The sequence below is a fragment of the Otolemur garnettii genome, unplaced genomic scaffold (genome assembly GCF_000181295.1).
Source record: "Otolemur garnettii isolate 467f Iridium unplaced genomic scaffold, OtoGar3 scaffold00254, whole genome shotgun sequence".
Taxonomy (NCBI): domain Eukaryota; kingdom Metazoa; phylum Chordata; class Mammalia; order Primates; family Galagidae; genus Otolemur; species Otolemur garnettii.
The window spans coordinates 1,174,975-1,192,810 of NW_003852649.1; the positions used below are offsets into that span (position 1 = coordinate 1,174,975).

The 17,836-nt window shown below is 37.9% G+C and overlaps 1 protein-coding gene across 1 annotated transcript in view; it reads right to left on the reverse strand.

Moving 5' to 3' along the window:
- Positions 1-17,836, reverse strand: part of MS4A5 (membrane spanning 4-domains A5) — a 35,516-nt gene that overhangs the window by 7,555 nt on the left and 10,125 nt on the right. The window contains exons 2-4 of the mRNA XM_003802708.1: positions 7,441-7,569; positions 5,954-6,010; positions 4,842-4,994 (exon numbers count right to left, since the gene is read on the reverse strand). Of these exons, the coding sequence (XP_003802756.1) occupies positions 4,842-4,994; positions 5,954-6,010; positions 7,441-7,569 (339 nt within the window). The remainder of the gene's footprint in view (positions 1-4,841; positions 4,995-5,953; positions 6,011-7,440; positions 7,570-17,836) is intronic.

Below are 17,836 nucleotides of genomic sequence, written 5' to 3' on the forward strand. Positions count from 1 at the left end.
TGCCAGTACCATGCTGTTTTGATTACTATAGATTTATAGTATAGTCGGAAGTCTGGAAGCGTGATACCTCCTGATTTGTTTTCACTTTTTAACATTGTAATGGAAGTGTTAGCCATTGCAATCAGGCATGATAAGGGAATCAGGGTATCCAAATAGGATCAGAGGAGATCAAACTGTCACTCTTCACAGATGATATGATTGTATATCAGGAAAAACCCAGGGACTCAGCTACAAAACTTCTAGAAGTGATCAAGGAATACAGCAGTGTCTCAGGATACAAAATCAATACTCACAAATCTGTAGCTTTTATATGTACCAACAATAGTCAAAGTGATAAAACAATCAAGGATTCTATTCCCTTTACAATAGTGCCAAAGACGATGAAATATCTGGGAGTGTATCTAACAAAGGACGTGAAAGATCTCTATAAAGAGAACTATTTAACTCTGAAAAGAGAAATAGCTGAAGATGGCTGGGAAGAATCAACATTGTTAAAATGTCTATACTTCCCAAAGCAATCTATAGATTTAATGCAATCCCTATTACAGTACCTCTGTCATGCATTAAAGATCTGGAAAAATTAGTACTTCATTTTATACGGAAACATTCAGTTTCACTTTTGAGAATATTTTTACTACACCCAAAATTCTAGGTTGGCACAATTTTATTTTAGAATTTTAGTCGTGTAATTTCTTTTTATTTATTTATTTAAAATTAACATGAGGGCACAAATTTTTAGGTTACATTGTCCTAACTTCCAAGGTAAAGTTCTAGTTATAGTTGACCCTTCACCCAAGGGGTGTGCTAAACATCATATTATGTACATTAGGTGAGATCCCATCAGTTACCCTCCCCCCCTTCCCATCCCTCTGCCACATTTTCCCTCCCCCTTGCTAGACTATATTCGTGTTTTATCCTTTGTGTGGATGTGCAATTATTTATGTATTGGTTTCATATTAGTATTGAGCACATGGTTTTTTTTTTTCCCTTCTTGAGATACTTCATTAAGAAGGATATGTTTCAACTATAGCCACACAAACATAAAAGATGTATAGTCTTCAACTTTTTTATGGCTGTATAGTAGTCCATGGTATACATATACCACAATTTGTTAATACATTCATGGTTTGATGGGTTGCCTCAAATATCATGGTTTGTTGGGTTGCTTCTACAACTTGGCAATTATGAATTGAGCTTCAATAAACATTCTGGTGAAAATGTCTTTGTGATAAAATGCTTTTTGTTTTTCTGGGTAGATATCTAGTAATGGGATTGTGGGATCAAATGGAAAGTTGACTTTTAGTTCTTTCAGTATTCTCCATACTTCTTTCCCAAAAGATCATATAGTTTGTAATCCCTCCAGCAGTGTAGAAATGTTCTCTTCTCTCCACATCCACAACAGCATTTGCAGTTTGGGGACTTTGTAATGTGGGCTAATATTACTGGGGTTAGGTGATATCTCAAAGTGGTTTTGATTTGTATGTCCCTGATGATTAAAGATGATGAGCATATTTTCATACGTTTGTTGGCCATTTGTCTGCCATCTTCAGGGAAGTTTCTGTTCAAGTCTCTTATCCACTTATAAATGGGATTATTTGCTTTTTTCTTCTTAATTTGAGTTTTCTGTAGATTCTAGTTATCAGACCTTTGTCAGATTTGCAAGATGCAAAAATCTTCTCCCATTCTGAAAGTTGTCTATTTGCTTTAATTGTTGTGTCCTTAGCTGTGCGGAAACTTTTCAGGTTAATTAACTCCCATTTGTTTATTTTTGGTTGTTGTTGCAATTGCCATGGAAGTGTTTTTCATAAAATGTTTCCCCAGTCCAACATCCTTAAGAGTTTTCCCCACACTTTGTCTTCTAGGATTTTTATCACTTCATGCCTTAGATTCAAATCTTTTATCCATCTTGAGTCAGTTTTTGTGAGTGGTGAAATGTGCAGGTCGAGTTTCAGTCTTTTACATGTGGTTATCCAGTTCTCCCAGAACCATTTATTAAATAGGGATTATTTTCCCCAGTGCTTGCTTTTGTTTGGTTTATCAAAGATCAAATAGTGATAGGTGGCTGGGTTCATCTCTAGATTCTCTATTCTATTCCATAGATCTATATCTCTATTTTTGTGCCAGTACTATGCTGTTTTGATCCCCATAGACTTATAGTATAAACTGAAGTCTGGTAATATGATACCTCCAGATATGTTTTTATTTTTAAGAATTGTGTTTGCTATTTGGGTTACATATGAAGGGAAGTATTATTTTTTCAAGTTCTTCAAAGTATAACATTAATGCTTTGATGAGGATTGCATTAAATCTGTAGTTTGCTTTGATTAGAATGGACATTTTAATGATGTTGATTCTTACCAGCCATGAGCATGGTAAGTTTTTCCATTTGTTAGCATCTTTTGCTATTTCTTTTCTCAGGTTTTCATAGTTATCATTATAGAGATCTTCCATATCTTCTGTTAGATAACTTCCCAGGTATTTTATCTTCTTCAGAGTTCTTATAAAAGGTATAGAGTATTTGATTTTATTTTTAGCTTGACTGTTATTGGTATATATAAAGGCTACTGCTTTGTGGGAATTAATTTTGAATCCTGAGGCACTGCTATATTCTTTGATTATTTCTTTATTTTATTAAGTCATTTGTACATAGATCATGAATACATTTATGCCATTGTGGAATTCAATGTGTTGATTATTTATACAAATTGGAATGCATCATTTGGCAACAAAGATATTTGCACCAGATTGTTCATTTCAGCTCAATCATAATTGCCAAGTCATAGAAGAAGTCCTTGATCGTTTCTAAGAGCTGTGTGGTTGAGTCCCTGGGGTTTTCCAGATATAAGATCATGTCATCTATAAAGAGCAAGAGTTTGACCTCCTCTGACCTGATTTGTATGCCCTTGATCTCTTTTTCTTGGCTGATTGTGATGGCCATGACTTCCAGCACTATGTTAAATAGCAGTGGTTACAGTGGGCATCCCCGTCTAGTTCCAGTTCTGAGTGAAAATGCTTTCACTTTACTCCATTCAATATGATTTTGGCTGTGCATTTGTTGTTGATGGCCTCTATTAGTTTTAGAAGTGTCCCACGTAAGCCAATTTTCTTAAGTGTTCTTATCAAAAAGAATGCTGGATATTGTCAAAAGCCTTAAATATAAAGCCTAATGGGTCATCTTAAGCAACTGGAAAAGGAAGAACAATCTAGCTTCAAACCCAGCAGAAGAAAAGAAATCATCAAAATTAGAGCAGAATTAAATGAAATTGAAAACAAAAGCCTCCATAGGTGTAGTCCCACCATTAACCCTCCCTCTATTGAACCACCCCCCCTCACAAGGGTATAAGTCAAATCTATCAAGTATTGAACACAAATGTCTTAACACTGTGATTAAGTAAATGAGGTGAAAGCTATGTTAATTAGTAGGATGTAAGCACTCTAATTTGTACAAATAATCAACACATTGAATCCCACAAAGGCATAAATGTATTCATGATCTGTGTATATATGACTTAATAAGAAAAAGACAGATAGTATGGCATGAGAATTATATCTCAATAAAAATAAATGAACAAAGGACAAAAAAAAAAAAAAAGAAAAGAAAATCCTTAAATAAAAAACCTAATGGGCCATTTCGAGCAACTGGAAGAGGAAGAATAATCTAGCTCCAAATCCAGCAAAAGAAAAGAAATAACCAAAATTAGAGCAGAATTAAATGAAATTGAAAACAAAAGAATCATTCAGAAAATCAGGGAAACAAAAAGTTGGTTTTTTGAAAGGGTTAATAAAATTGATAAACCCTTGGCTAGACTAACCAGAAGCAGAAAAGTAAGAACTCTAATAACTTCAATCAGAAATGATAAAGGGGAAATAACAACAGGAAAGGACCTAACAAAAAGAGAAAATTAAAACCAGAAACAAAGACCATATGATTCCCTCAGTTGATGAAGGAAATGCTTTTTCAGACACAATCTTGCTCTGTCTCCCCAGCTAGAGTGCAGTGGCAGCAACTTAGCTCATTTCAAACTCAAACTCCTGGACTCAAGCAATCCCTCTGCTTCATCCTCCTGAGTAAGTGGAACTATAGGTACATTCTACCACATCCTGCTAGCTTCCCACTCCCTCCCTCCTTTCCTTAATTTCTTTCTCTTGAGATGGAGTCTTACTATGTTGCCCAGCTAGTCTCAAACTCCTGGCCTCAAGTGAGCCTCTTGCTTCAGCTTCCCATAGTGCTGGGATTATGAGTATGAGTTGCCATGCCAAGCTCGAAATATCTCACTTCTATTAAGTGGTTAGTTTTCAGTTTCCTCAGCAATTTTTGATGTCTCATTGACATAATTTTCTCTCCATGTGGATTCAAACCTTTTACATTCCTTTAAAGACTAATTGTATTGATATTTTGAAAGAGCAAAATGAAATGCCTCTTTTCAGCTTACCATTCTTTATCATCAATTCGGCTTAACTATTAATGTTAAAACCATAAAAACACTTCTCAGTGATTCTAAGATACGACTAGAACTATGAACTGTGACTATACTGCTGTACTTGTATTTTTCTTTTAGTATATCATTTTATATTTCTGTAATACTAATTTGTATACATGTGTTATCTCTTCTAATCATGCATGGATTCCTAAAGGTGGGAGTTATAGGTGTTTATTTTTCTATTCCACAATGCTTGGTACAATGTCTATCAAGTATTATGGATTCCATAAATGTTTGTGAATAAAAGAAAGTACATACAAAACATGCATGTCCACAACATCTGGATGGTGTTGATTGGGTGATAATAAGTCATTTGCATGAAACCATTTGGTCCTCACTCTAAAAATGCAACATACTTACCATGAATAGGATAGTAATAGCCTCACAATGATTATTTTTTACAGAATAACCGCAAATGTAGTCTTGATCTAGAAGGAAACCAAATGCGAGGAGAGCGATTCCAGCTATTGCTCCCAGGGCACTAAGAAAATTCATTAGTCGGCTTGTTAGCATCTAGAATAGAATAAGATCATGACAGATGATTCAGGTACAACATGTACCATGGATGAAGCAATGGATGGGGAGACAAGAGAGCAGAATTTTCATCACATCATAAAGCCAAGAGGCAGCCATGTGGTCATATGTGGGTCTCTTTGTTCCTTTAGACTTTGGGCCCTCACCCACAGAAAGAAAAGATCCAGTGAGCTTTTAAAAACCTTTCCATCCCCTACATTCTGTGTGTAGTTCAACTGTCATTCATTTGGCAGAACAAAGGAAATATTAGGGGAATTAGCCATGTTACATTGTATTTTCATGCTTTGACAAAAATTGTAGTATATTTGGACTTTTAAGACCCACATGTTTAAACATTGAATTCCTCTGAAATTTATATTTCTTTGCAAAATGACAAACTAACAGATGTTCTTTGCTGAAAATAATTTATTGGCATATTAATATCTTAAATCTTTGATTCTTTGAGTAAAGCAAAAGTATCCTATTTATAATTTGTCTGTGACTTATAACTTCACATGAATTAGCATTGTATTCTATATTTTGATGTTCTACTTATGGCTTAATGGGATTATCTACAGTGTACCTTACAGGTAAAGTCAAACTACTGCCTATCAAAGTGTATCTTATTTGCTAGATACCCAAAATACTTATAGAAATAATGAATGAATAACTGGAATACTGAGACCTATTCTACCATTAATTGTCTGGGGAACTTGGACAAGTCATGTAATTGTCTTTATATATAGAATCAGAATTAAAATGAGTGGCCTAGAAAACCCTCTGCTAACACTAATGGCTTATTATTCTATGAAAACAGGAAGCAAATGCCATTTATTAGTACTAGTACTTGACAGTTCATGAAACTATGGTGGCCTAATGACTTTACAAATTTATTTTTCAAGGCCAGGATCAATTATTTCTAAGTTGTGTATTTTTAATAAAGTGGAAATATAACTCACCAGAGTTTCTGTGGTTTTTCTTTTCAATGCAATTAGGAAGGCTCCAGAATTAATGAACTGTTACAAAGAATAAATATCTTAATGACTGAATGGTTAGCTGACATCAAAGACTTTTCACACAATACACCTCTTTGCATTTCTTTTACATGCCCTCCTTCCAAGTTTTACACAATCCTTAGGGCAGTAAGGAAGTGCATTGCCTTGTGTGATTGCAAATAAGTAGTGGACAAAACATTGGACTGGAAATATGCTTTATGTATGTATTTGAACACGAGAACATTTTAAATCATATCAGGCTGTAGTTTTCTCATCCATCTTCCTTTCATAGCTATTGTGGATTCAGCGTTGATATCATGACACGCTGATGTCAAATCAGTCTACAACCATTAAGACTCGATTCCACCTTATTGCGATCCACTGCATTCCCTTAGATGGGAATGTAGGAAGGAGTTGCAGTGAATGTGCTGGTAATTCTTCAAAATAGCCAAGAATTTTTATAGAAATGTATCAAATGTGGTAACAGCATTGTCTAGTGGAAATTTCAAATCCATGTTTAAATTTCTAGCCCTTTATGAGTATTTCCATTGGCCTCATCCTTCCACCTTCCCTCCCATACCTCCAGTGTTTTGCTCGAATTTCTTTCTTGGTATTCAATAAGACATCCCTCCCTCCCACTTACTCCCAGGCATCCCTTACTCCCTCTGGATGAGTCCTCACCTGATTAACCACTCGGCCTTTAAAGCTCAAGCAAGGTGGAAATGTCTTTGGGCAATAACCCCTCCATTTTGTCAGTGCTTTTCCTCCACCATCCCTCTTCATGTCTGTAGTAATTGTCTGACTCTGAGACCTTGAGACCAGGGACAGCCTTTCTTCTGAAACTTCTCCTGAAACTGTATACCCTGCCCATTCTCTGGAAGTATTAGGTGCTAAATTGATGTTTATTGAATTTGATTAAATGTGGTTAAGTCAATGCCTCTGTGTAGCTCAAAAGTTACACCTGAGCAACCTTTCCTGCTTCTCTATTTCTCTAAAGAGTAAATTGCTCCTTGATCTCTGCTTATGTGAAAACTTCTTGCCCCTCTATGATACCATTTACCACAGTGCCTTGATATGATCCAGTTACATATTTTCTTTCTTGCTGGACCAAGAGCCCTTTGAAAGAAGGGCTCATGTGTTACTAATCTTTGGATTCTCATTGTCTTGCTCTATGTATCTATAATATATGGTGACTAATTTTGAAAGAATGAATGGACAAATAAATAACTTCAAGACCCAGAGAAATATTCCCAAAGGATTTTCAAGAAAGACCCAATGATGGAATATCAGTAATTTTGATGAATTAGAAAGGAAATGATTTCAACTAGGTTCATTTTCTTGTACTTTGCAAAGCATATTATACAACTGGATCTAGCTTGTTTCCTAACAAAAATATCCCCTAACATTGTGGTAGTCGTGAAGTCAAATTGAACTTGATTGATTATACTCACCAAAGAAGAGCCCCAGAATGGATATCCTGACAAAAATATGAAGGGATACCTTGGGTATGGTTTTGTCAAAGTGAAAAGGAAAACAACTCCAAAAGAAAAGATCATAATTCCAAGCAGGATCTGGGTACTCTGCAAATAGATGAAAAAGTCATGGTAAGGAAAAGTGAAGTTGGAAATTCCCTTCTGTTTAGGAGATCTTTGGGTTAAAAAGTTGGCAGTCACCCTCTTTTGTAAATAAAGGATAGAAATCCCTTTGTGGCATTCTTGGGTATTTTCTTAATCTCTATACATTTGTATGGTATTTGGTAATAAGTGAAATTATCTAAATCAGAGCCTAAAAATGTGGTCCGTCTACTAGCAACATCAGTATCAATCAGGAGCTAGAAATGCAAACTGTCAGGTCCTGCACCATACTTACTGAGAAGATTCTCCAGGTGAGACAGAAATCTGTGTCTTGTTTTTAAATCATTTGAAAAATTTTTTGAATTAATATAAGAGTACAAGATGAAAAAATGCTCATCATCCCTAATATCAGAGAAATGCAAATGAAAACCATTCTGAAATATAGCCTAACCCTAGTGAGAATAGCTCACATCACAAAGTCCCAAAGCTGCAGATGCTGGTGTGGGTGGAAGGGACCAACTTATACACAGTTGGTCACACACACAGTTGGTCACACTGCAAGCTTATACAGCTCCTTTGGAGACAGCAACCTCAAACTCTTGGGCTTAAGTGATTCTCTTGCCTCAGCCTCCCAAGTAGCTGGGACTACAGGTGCCCGCCACAACACCTGGCTATTTTTATTTTGTTGCATTTGTCATTGTTTTAGTTGGTCCCAGGCCAGGTTCAAACCTGCCAGCCTCAGTGTATGTGGCCAGCACCGTACCCACTGAACTACTACTCTAGCATATGAATGTGAAAGTTTGAGAAGCACAGAATTCTAAATCATGGTACCACCTAGCTTCGAGCAGCAGGGGACTGTCAGAAAACTCCCTGGAGATGACAGATACTTGGAAACTGTTGATGTCTTGTACTTTCAGACCTAGAGTGCTCCTCATCTCTTCTCTCTCTCTTGTTTTTTCTCCCTGAGGCACACTTGTGGTGCACAGTGCAACATCAAGCCATGGTTTACACAAGCCAGGGAAGACTGAGGAGAATGACACAAAGAATAAGAGATGCCCAATGTATGAGTTATATTCTCTGCCCTCTTTTATGCTCAGACCACCTTCTCTATCTGAGTAATCTCATTTACTGCCATAGCACCTTCCACTTTAAATAGCTGAGTGCTAAATGATATCACTTTTTTTTTCAAGTACAGACCCATAATTTTAGCTCCTGTCAAATATCCCCCTTTGAAGGTCCTAGTAACACTTTATATTCCAATATATCCAAAAGCAAGCTCACTTTTCTCCCTTTAAACCTGATCTTTCTTTCTTCCCTGTCTCTTCTTAGTACCATTTTCTTAGGCTACAAGTCTAACGTCATCAGGTGTTCTCCTAATAGCCCTCCATCCCAGCAATCAAAAGTGGCCAAACTTTCCTATTATCTCTATTTGCAAAATTATAAATATTTGACTTTCCCCCCTTTCTTATTGTTGTGGTCAACATTGGGGCACTTACTTCATACACTCTAAGTCTCTCCCATGCCTAAGCATATATATGTAGAGATAGTCCTCTGTCTCTGGGCCTCTCTCCAACTACAGTCCCCTTTCCTTGTCTTCTTGCAAGTGAGCTCCAAATCCTCTACTTTTCAATGGCCTGAGTATTATTGAGGCAAACCTTTCTCTTGTAATGGGAATTTGGGGAGTACATTCACTTCTATATCCACTACTCATTCATCTAACTGCCTTTCTGCATCAGTCTTCTTTTTCTCTATTCCAATGCTGTATTAATGCTGAAATAAGATTCCCTGTACAGAATTCCAACCCCATTACTCCTCTCAATATTGTCCAGAAAATAGTTTCTAAATCTGGGGATCTTTAGATTTACTCAGAGAGGTGTTTTATGAATGCAGATTTCTAGCTTCTCTCAAAATAGTGATTCAGCACTTCTGGGACAAGGCCTAGGAACCTGCTATGTATTTTATAAAATTGCTTAGGTAGTTTTCATAATTTTACAGATTGGAAATTAATTGTCTACATTACAAAATGTAAGTAAGGAGGGGATATAGAATTCTTGGCAATTGGTTCTCCAAATTACCATCATAGTTATTTCTTTTCTCCTCTTAGTTTCTTAGTATTAGTTTTTATATTTTTATTGTGATAAATATAGATAACATAAAATTTATCACGCTTACTATTTTGTTAAAATGTTTAGGCTTTAGGCTCACAGTAAATTTGAGTAGGAAAAACAGAGCTCCCATACATGCTTCTCCCTCATCTCCAGACTTCCCAGCTCTCTCACTTTGCTCTTTGTGTTTTGTACAGTTTGTACAAAACTTTTGACAGACGTATGACATGTATGTACCATGATAGTGTCATGCAGAATACTTTTCCTCCCTTAAAATCATCTGTGCCCCACCTATTCATCTCTCCCTCCCTCACTTCCTCTGGAAACCACCCATCTTTTTTTTGTCTTTTCCAGAATGTCACATAGTTAAGATTATATAGTTTGTAGTCTTTGCAAGCTGACTTCTTTCACTTAAATATGCATTGAAGTTCTCTTTGTGGCTTACTTCTCTTGGCATGGAATAATACTCCTTTGTGTGGATGTGCCACAGTTTATTTATATATCCTAGTTGTTTCTTATTTCTTCTTATTTTTTAATCGTCTAACATTTTTTAAGGCTAGTTTGCCCCTCTCACCCCTCCTTTGTTATTTTCCAACTATGGTACCATGTGCCTCTGTTTATGATGCTTTCCAGATCCTAGAATATCTAGTCTCCCTCCTATGATTTACACTGCTGAAATACCATCATTTTTCCAGAGTCCAGATTGAATGCCAAATTTGTGATGACATTTTCTCATCCCTTTTAGCTGGAAGTAATTTTTTTCTCTCTGGGTCCCCCACCATCACCAACACTATGTATGGCTCTTGTTAGATGCTCCACTGGAATGTAGTTTTTAATATTTTCATTTTGTTACTACTTCTGAATTATACATATTTCTTCTCCTCACAAAGAAAAACTAAGTTATGTTTATTTCTGTAAACTCCACAGTGTCTAATGTAGTTCCTTGCACCAAATTTAATATACATTTGTTAAAATAATTTGAACTCTTTAGCAGAAGTTTGGATCCCATCACATTTAAATAGATACTAAAGCGGTTTAGATGGAAGGTCCTTTTATGCATGTTGGTAGGCCATCTTTCTCTACTTCTCTTTTTCTCTCTGAAAAAGATTAATTTTTAATAAAAATCATAACTGTGTACATTTATAGGGTACAATGAGATGATTTTATATACCATGTGGAATGCTTAAATCAAACTGATCAACATAGCCATCACCTCACTTGGTTTTTCTGGTCATACATTTAAAATTTACTATTACTAATTTAGGTATACTGGTAATCCTTGAAAGTGAAGAGACAGAGAAAGGGGAGGAAGTGTTACTTAAAGAAACAAGGGCTGAAAATTTTCCAAATGTGGGGAGAGACATGAACATCCATATCCATGAAGGTATAAAGTCCTTATACAGGAAAAGTAAGATGGCATATCAGGAAGACTGTCAGGCTGAGCTCTCCCAGAGCAATGGAGAAAAGAAAGTTAGTCCGGAGGCCTGTTTGGTGAGGAAACTTTGCCTGGAGCTGTGGCTTGGAGTGTGCTGTGAGACTGTAGGTTGCTGGTTGCTGTTGCGGAGAAGTGCATTGAGTGGATTGCCTGGAAGAGAGGGCAAACCCAAACAGTATATAGCAGCCAGATTTGAAGGCTGGTTGGAGAGGATTTGCCATAAGTTTGGCAGGTATAGGGATGACCAATTTGGGAAGGACTGGGCAACAAGGAGTTGGCCATTATGGCAAGGTCGTGAGAAGGTTGTAAGGGTGGCCCCCTGCACAACATAGTCATTTTAGTTCCACTTGCTAGGATCAGTCCTCCAGTTGTGACAGGCTAAAGGACTTCAGCACTGCATGAGAACTGTTGTCTAGGGGCATGGTGATGAGACCTGCCTCTGAAGGATCTGGGAGAAATCTGAGTTCCCAACCCAGTGGAACCTGAATGCTGAGGAAATAATCAGGCAATCACAATGGACAATTAGGCTGGGGATGTAGTCTATGCCTGGGATCTAGAGAGAGGTTATCAGTGGTGTTGTCTGTCCTCTAAGACTATAGTGCCACCTGATGTCCCAGCAATATATTGCACACAAATATATTCCTACTAAAGTTGGACTCTCTAGCAACAAAGGAGATATATCAGAAGGTGCCATTGATAAACAAATGGATGAAATGTCAGAAATGGAATTCAGAATATGGGTGGCAAATAAGATTAATAGAATGGAGGAAAAGGTAGAAATATAAATCCAAATAATTGTGCAAAAGTTATCTCAAGAAATTAATGAATTCAGACAAAATCACCAAGGATATGGGTATAATGAGAAAGGAGATAGCAGAGCTCAAGGAAATGAAAAAGTTAGTTTAGGAGCTCCAAAATACAGTAGAATCCCTCAGTAGTATATTCGAGCCAGCAGAAGAAAGGATCTCTGAAATTGAAGACAAAGCTTTTGAATATTCTCAAGTGTTCAAAAAGGTTAGACAAATGGAGAGCAAAAACTGATTATTCCTTGAGAGAGCTGTGGGATCCCTCTAAAAGATCAAACATTCATTTGATAGGAATTTCTGAAGGAGAAGAGGATGGTCCTAAAGACATAGATGCTCTACTCCAAAATATTATGGAGGAGAACTTTCCAAACACTGCAATAGATACAGAAATTCAGATAGTAAACAGTTTCAGAACCCCAGCAAGACTCAATCCAAATAAATCATCTCCTCAACACATTGGTTAACTTTGCCAATGATAATATGAAGGAGAAAATTCTGCAAGCAGCCATATATAAAAAAAGCATTACTTACAAAGGTAGTAATATTAGAATGACTGCAGATCTCTCAGCTGAAACCTTTCAAGCCAGAAGAAGATGGTCATTGACCATCAGTCTCCTAAAACAAGACAATTTCCATCCCAGGATCCTGTACCCAGCTAAACAGAGCTTCATTTGTGATGGAGAAATCAAATATTTTACTGACATATACATGTTGAACAAATTTTCCATAACTAAATCAGTTCTCCAAGGATATGCTCAGACTCATCTTTCATAATGATCAGCACAATGGTCTACCACCAAAGTAAACTCACCCAGAAATTTTTGAACAAAACCTACCTTCCACAGTGGTGAAAGGATTAAAAATATCTACTGGACGTTTGAAGGATATGGCACCCAAAACATGTCCATGCTTATCAAGTCTTTCAATTAATGTGAATGGCTTAAATTGTCCTCTTTAGAGGACACAGGTTGGCTGAGTAGATACATGAACTCGGGCTAGATATCTGTTGCATATAAGAGTGTCATCTTACTTTAAAGGATAAACATAGACTCAGTATGAAGGGATAGACCTCTATAATACAGGCAAATGGAAATCAGAAAAAAACAAGGGTTGTGATTTTATTTGCAGACACAAGGCTTTAAACCAACAAAGATAAGGAAAGATAAGGATGGTCACTACATATTTGTCAAGGGAAACACTCAACATAAAGAGATTTCAATAATCAATATTTATGCACTCTACCAGAATGCCCCTCAATTTATAAAGCAAATTGTAACAGACATGAACAATTTGATATGTTCATTCACTATAATAGTTGGAGATTCTAACATCCCTTTGGCAATTTTGGATATATCCCCCAAGAAGAAACTAAACAAAGAAATATTAGACTTAAATTTGCCCCTAGAACATACGGACTTAACAGACATTTACAGAACATTTCATCTAATAAAACTGACTACATATTCTTCTCATCTGCCCATGGATCATCCTCCAAAATTTATCATATCTTAGGACACAAGTCTAACCTCAGCAAATTTAAAAAGATAGAAATTATTCCTTGTGTCTTCTCGGACAATCATGGAATAAAAGGTGAACTCAATAGCTACAGAAAGCTTCATCTTGAAAGTCATAGAAACCAAAAAACCTTATGCTGAATGATAGCTGGGTCAAAGATGAGATTAAGAAGGAAATCACGAAATTTTTGGAACAAAATGATAATAAAGACACAAATCATCAAAATTGGTAGGATACTACAAAGTCAGTCCCAAGAGAAAAATTTATAGCATGGGAAGCCTTCATCAAGAAAATAGAAAGAGAGGACATCAACAACTTAATGGTTCATCTCAAGCAACTGAAAAAATAATGACATTCCAACCCTAAACCTAGCAGAAGAAAGAAAATAATCAAAATTAGGGCAGAATTAAATGAAATTGAAAACAAAAGAATCATTTAGAAGATCAAGAATCAAACAGTTGGTTGTTTAAAAAGATTAATAAAATTGGTAAACTTTTGGCTAACCTAACCAGAAAGAGAAAAGTAAAATCTCTAATATCATCAATCAGAAATGATAAAGGAGGGGGTGGAGTCAAGATGGTGGACTGCAGCCAGCTTCCCACAGAAGCTCCCATCCAGAAGGAGACTTAAAAGACAGAAGTTTAGCAAGTAAGCTGAGGATTTGGAGCTAAACCAAGAGAGAAGAATAAAGAATGCACAACAACTTTGCTGAGGCAAGCTTGAGCGACCTCAAAAATGCAATTAAAAGATACAAAATCCACCACCAGCGGTGGTGGAGTCCTCCAGTCCTAGAGTCATGTGTGCTGTGGTAGGCAGTGGAGGAGTCCACTGCTCCAGGTGGGCCCATAACTGTTTGCTAGAGCCACGTGCGCCCCTTGGGGAAGTGGTGGAGGAGCCTCCCACTCTGGGCAGGCCCAGAACTGCTTGCTAGAGCCACACGTGACCCACAGGGGCCAGCAGAAGAGTCCCCCACTCTGGGCAACCCCAGAATTGCTTGCTAGAGCCATGTACACCCCACGGAGGGTGGTGGAGGAGTCTCCAGCTCTGAGTGTGCCCAGAACTGCTTGGTAGTGCGCACTTATCCCACGGGAAGCTGCGGAGGAGTCATCCATACTGGGCAGGCCCAGAACTGCTTGCTAGAGCCATGTCTGTGGAGGCCAGAGGAAGAGTCACTGGCTCTGGTTGGGCATAGAACTTGCTAGAGCCACGTGTGCCTGTGCGGGCTGGCGGAAGAGTCCCCTGCTCCAGGTGGGCCCAGAACTGCTTGCTAGAGCCACACATGCCCTGCGGGGGCCAGTAGAGGAGTCCCCTGCTTTGGTCGGGCACAGAACTGCTTGCTAGAGCTGTGTGCCCCATGGGCAGTAGCAGAGGAATCCCCAATGCCAGGCGGGCCAAAAACTGCTTGCTAGAGCCATGCATGACCCACAGACGGTGGCAGAGTAATTCCCAGCTCTGGGTAGGCCAAGAACTGTTTCCTAGAGCCACCACAGGTGGCAGGGGAGGAGTTCCCTGCTCCAGGATTCCACACTGGGTGGGCCCAAAACTGCTTTCTAGAGCCACGCATGCCCTGTGGGGGCTGGTGGAGGAGTCCCCCCATTTTGGGCATGCCCAGAACTGTTTGATAGAGCTGCCTGTCCTATGGGCAGCGGCGGAGGCATTCCCCACTCCAGGCACCCTCACTGGGCAGGCCCAGAATTTCCAGAGCTGTACGCTCCTGGCATCCCCAGCCAGCCACCCAAGAACTATGAGAGGAAGGTCAGCTGAGAGGGAACCATACTAGAACAGCGGTACCCCGAGGCAAAGAGCAGCAACCACAGCAGTGGAAACAACAAGGTTCATACCCCTCAGGTTCTTCTGGACAGACACCTCTGCTTCTCTGGGCAACCAGAGGAAGCTGGCATCTTCTCCAGTGGAGGCCACTGACTAAAAGGTTCTGATACAGTCTCCACACGGTGTAAATTCAGGATGGGGTGGAATCAGCAGAAACACTCTGGTAATTCAAATAACCAGAGTAGATCAACTCCCCCAAGAAAGGATGGGACAGATGCAATTGAAGATCCCATCCATAAACAGATGGCTGAGATGTCAGAAATCGAGTTACTATTTGGATAACAAATAAGATAACAAAATAGAAGAGAGGAGGGAATTAAAGCAATTGAATCAAGCAATGATTCAAAAGATGTCTCAAGAAATGATTCAAAAGATGTCTCAAGAATTCAAGAATTTCAAAGATAAAATGACTAAAGATTTTGAAACACTGAGGCAAGAGGTTGCAGCCCTCAAAAATCTGAAAAATATGGTAGAATCCCTCCATAACAGAATGGAGCAGGCAGAAGAAAGGATCTCTGACATTGAAGATAAAGTTTCTGAATGTTCCCAAGCACACAAGGATGAAGAGAAATGGAAAGCAAAAATGGATCACTCTCTCAGAGAGCTCTGGAATAATTGAAAGAAAACTAATATTCATCTTATAGGAATCCCTGAAGGTGACAAAGTGGCTTCACAAAGCACAGAGGCTCTATTTCATGAATTATGAAAGAGAACTTTCCAGACATGCCAAGAGATTCTGAAATTCAGATAGCAGACAGTTTCAGAACCCCAGTATGACTCAATCCAAACAAGACATACCCCAGGCATATCATAATTAACTTCACTAAAATTAATATGAAAGACAAAATTCTGAAAGCAGCTAGATGTAAGAAAACCATAACCTACAAGGGGAAGAATATAAGAATGACTGCAGATCTATCTACTGAAACCTTTCAGGCTAGAAGAGGGTGGTCATCAACTTTTAACCTCCTAAAACAAAACAACTTTCAACCCAGGATCCTGTATCCAGCTAAACTGAGTTTCACTTATGATGGAGAAATTAAATACTTTAATGAGATTCACATGTTGAAGAAATTTGCTATAACTTGCTATAATAGCCCTCCAGGATATTCTCATACCTATCATCCATAAAGACCAGCACAATCCTCCACCACATAATTAAAATCACACAGAAAATTTTGATCAAATTCCAATTTCCAGAGTGGTGAAAGGATTAAAGATGTCCTCTGGACATTCGAAAAACTTGATACCCCAAATTATATCAGGTTTATCAATATTCTCAATCAATGTGAATGGCTTAAATTGCCCTCTAAAGAGGCACAGACTGGCTGACTGGATACAAAAACTCAGGCCAGATATCTGCTACATACAAGAATGCCACCTTACCCTAAAAGAGAAATATAGATTCAAGGTGAAGGGATGATCATCTCTATTCTAGGCAATGGAAAGCAGAAAAAAGCAGGTGTTGCAATTTCATTTGCAGATACCATAGGCTTTAAACCAACAAAATTAATCAAGGATAAAGATGGACACTTTATATTTCTTAAGGGTAATACTCAATACGATGAGATTTCAATCATCAATATTTATGCAACCAACTAGAATGCACATCAATTTATAAGAGATACTCTAATAGACATGAGCAACTTGATTTCTCCCAGCTCCATCATAGTTGGAGATTTTAATACTCCTTTGGGAGTGTTGGATAGATCCCAACAAGAATCTTAGCAAAGGAGTTTTAGATTTAAATTTAAGCATTCAGCATTTGGATTTAACGGACATCTACAGAACATATCATCCTAACAAAACTTAATACAAATTTTTTGCCTCGGCCCACGGAACATACTCCAAAATCAACCACGTTTTAGGTCACAAGTCTAACCTCGGCAAATTTAAAAGAATAGAAGTTATTCCTTGCATCTTCTCAGACCGTCATGGAATAAAAGTTGAACTCAGTAACAAGAGTAATTTGCAGACTCATACAAAAACATGAAAGCTAAATAACCTTATGCTGAATGGTAGGTGGGTCAGAGACAAGACCAAGAAGGAAATTACCAAATTTTTGGAACAAAAGGATAATGAAGATACGAGTTAAGAAAACCTCTGAGGTACTGCAAAGGCAGTCCTAAGAGGGAAATTTATAGCATTGCAAGCCTTCCTCAAGAAAATGGAAAGACAGGAAGCTAACAACTTAATGGGTCATCTCAAGCAACTGGAAAAGGAAGAAAATTCCACTCTCAAATCCAGCAGAAGAAAGGAAATAACCAAAATTAGAGCAGAATTAAATGAAATTGAAAACAAAAGGATTATACAACAGATCAAGAAATCAAAAAGTTGATTTTTTGAAAAGGTCAATAAGATAGATAAACCTTTGGCCAACCTAACCAAGAAAAAAAGAGTAAAACTGCTAATCTCATCAATCAGATATGGTAAAGATGAAATAACAAGAGACCCCTTAGAAATTCAAACAATTCTTGGCTCGGCACCTATAGCTCAACCAGTTAAGGCGCCAGCCACATACACCTAAGGTGGCGGGTTCGAATCCCCAGCCTGGACCTGCCAAACAACAATGACGGCTGCAA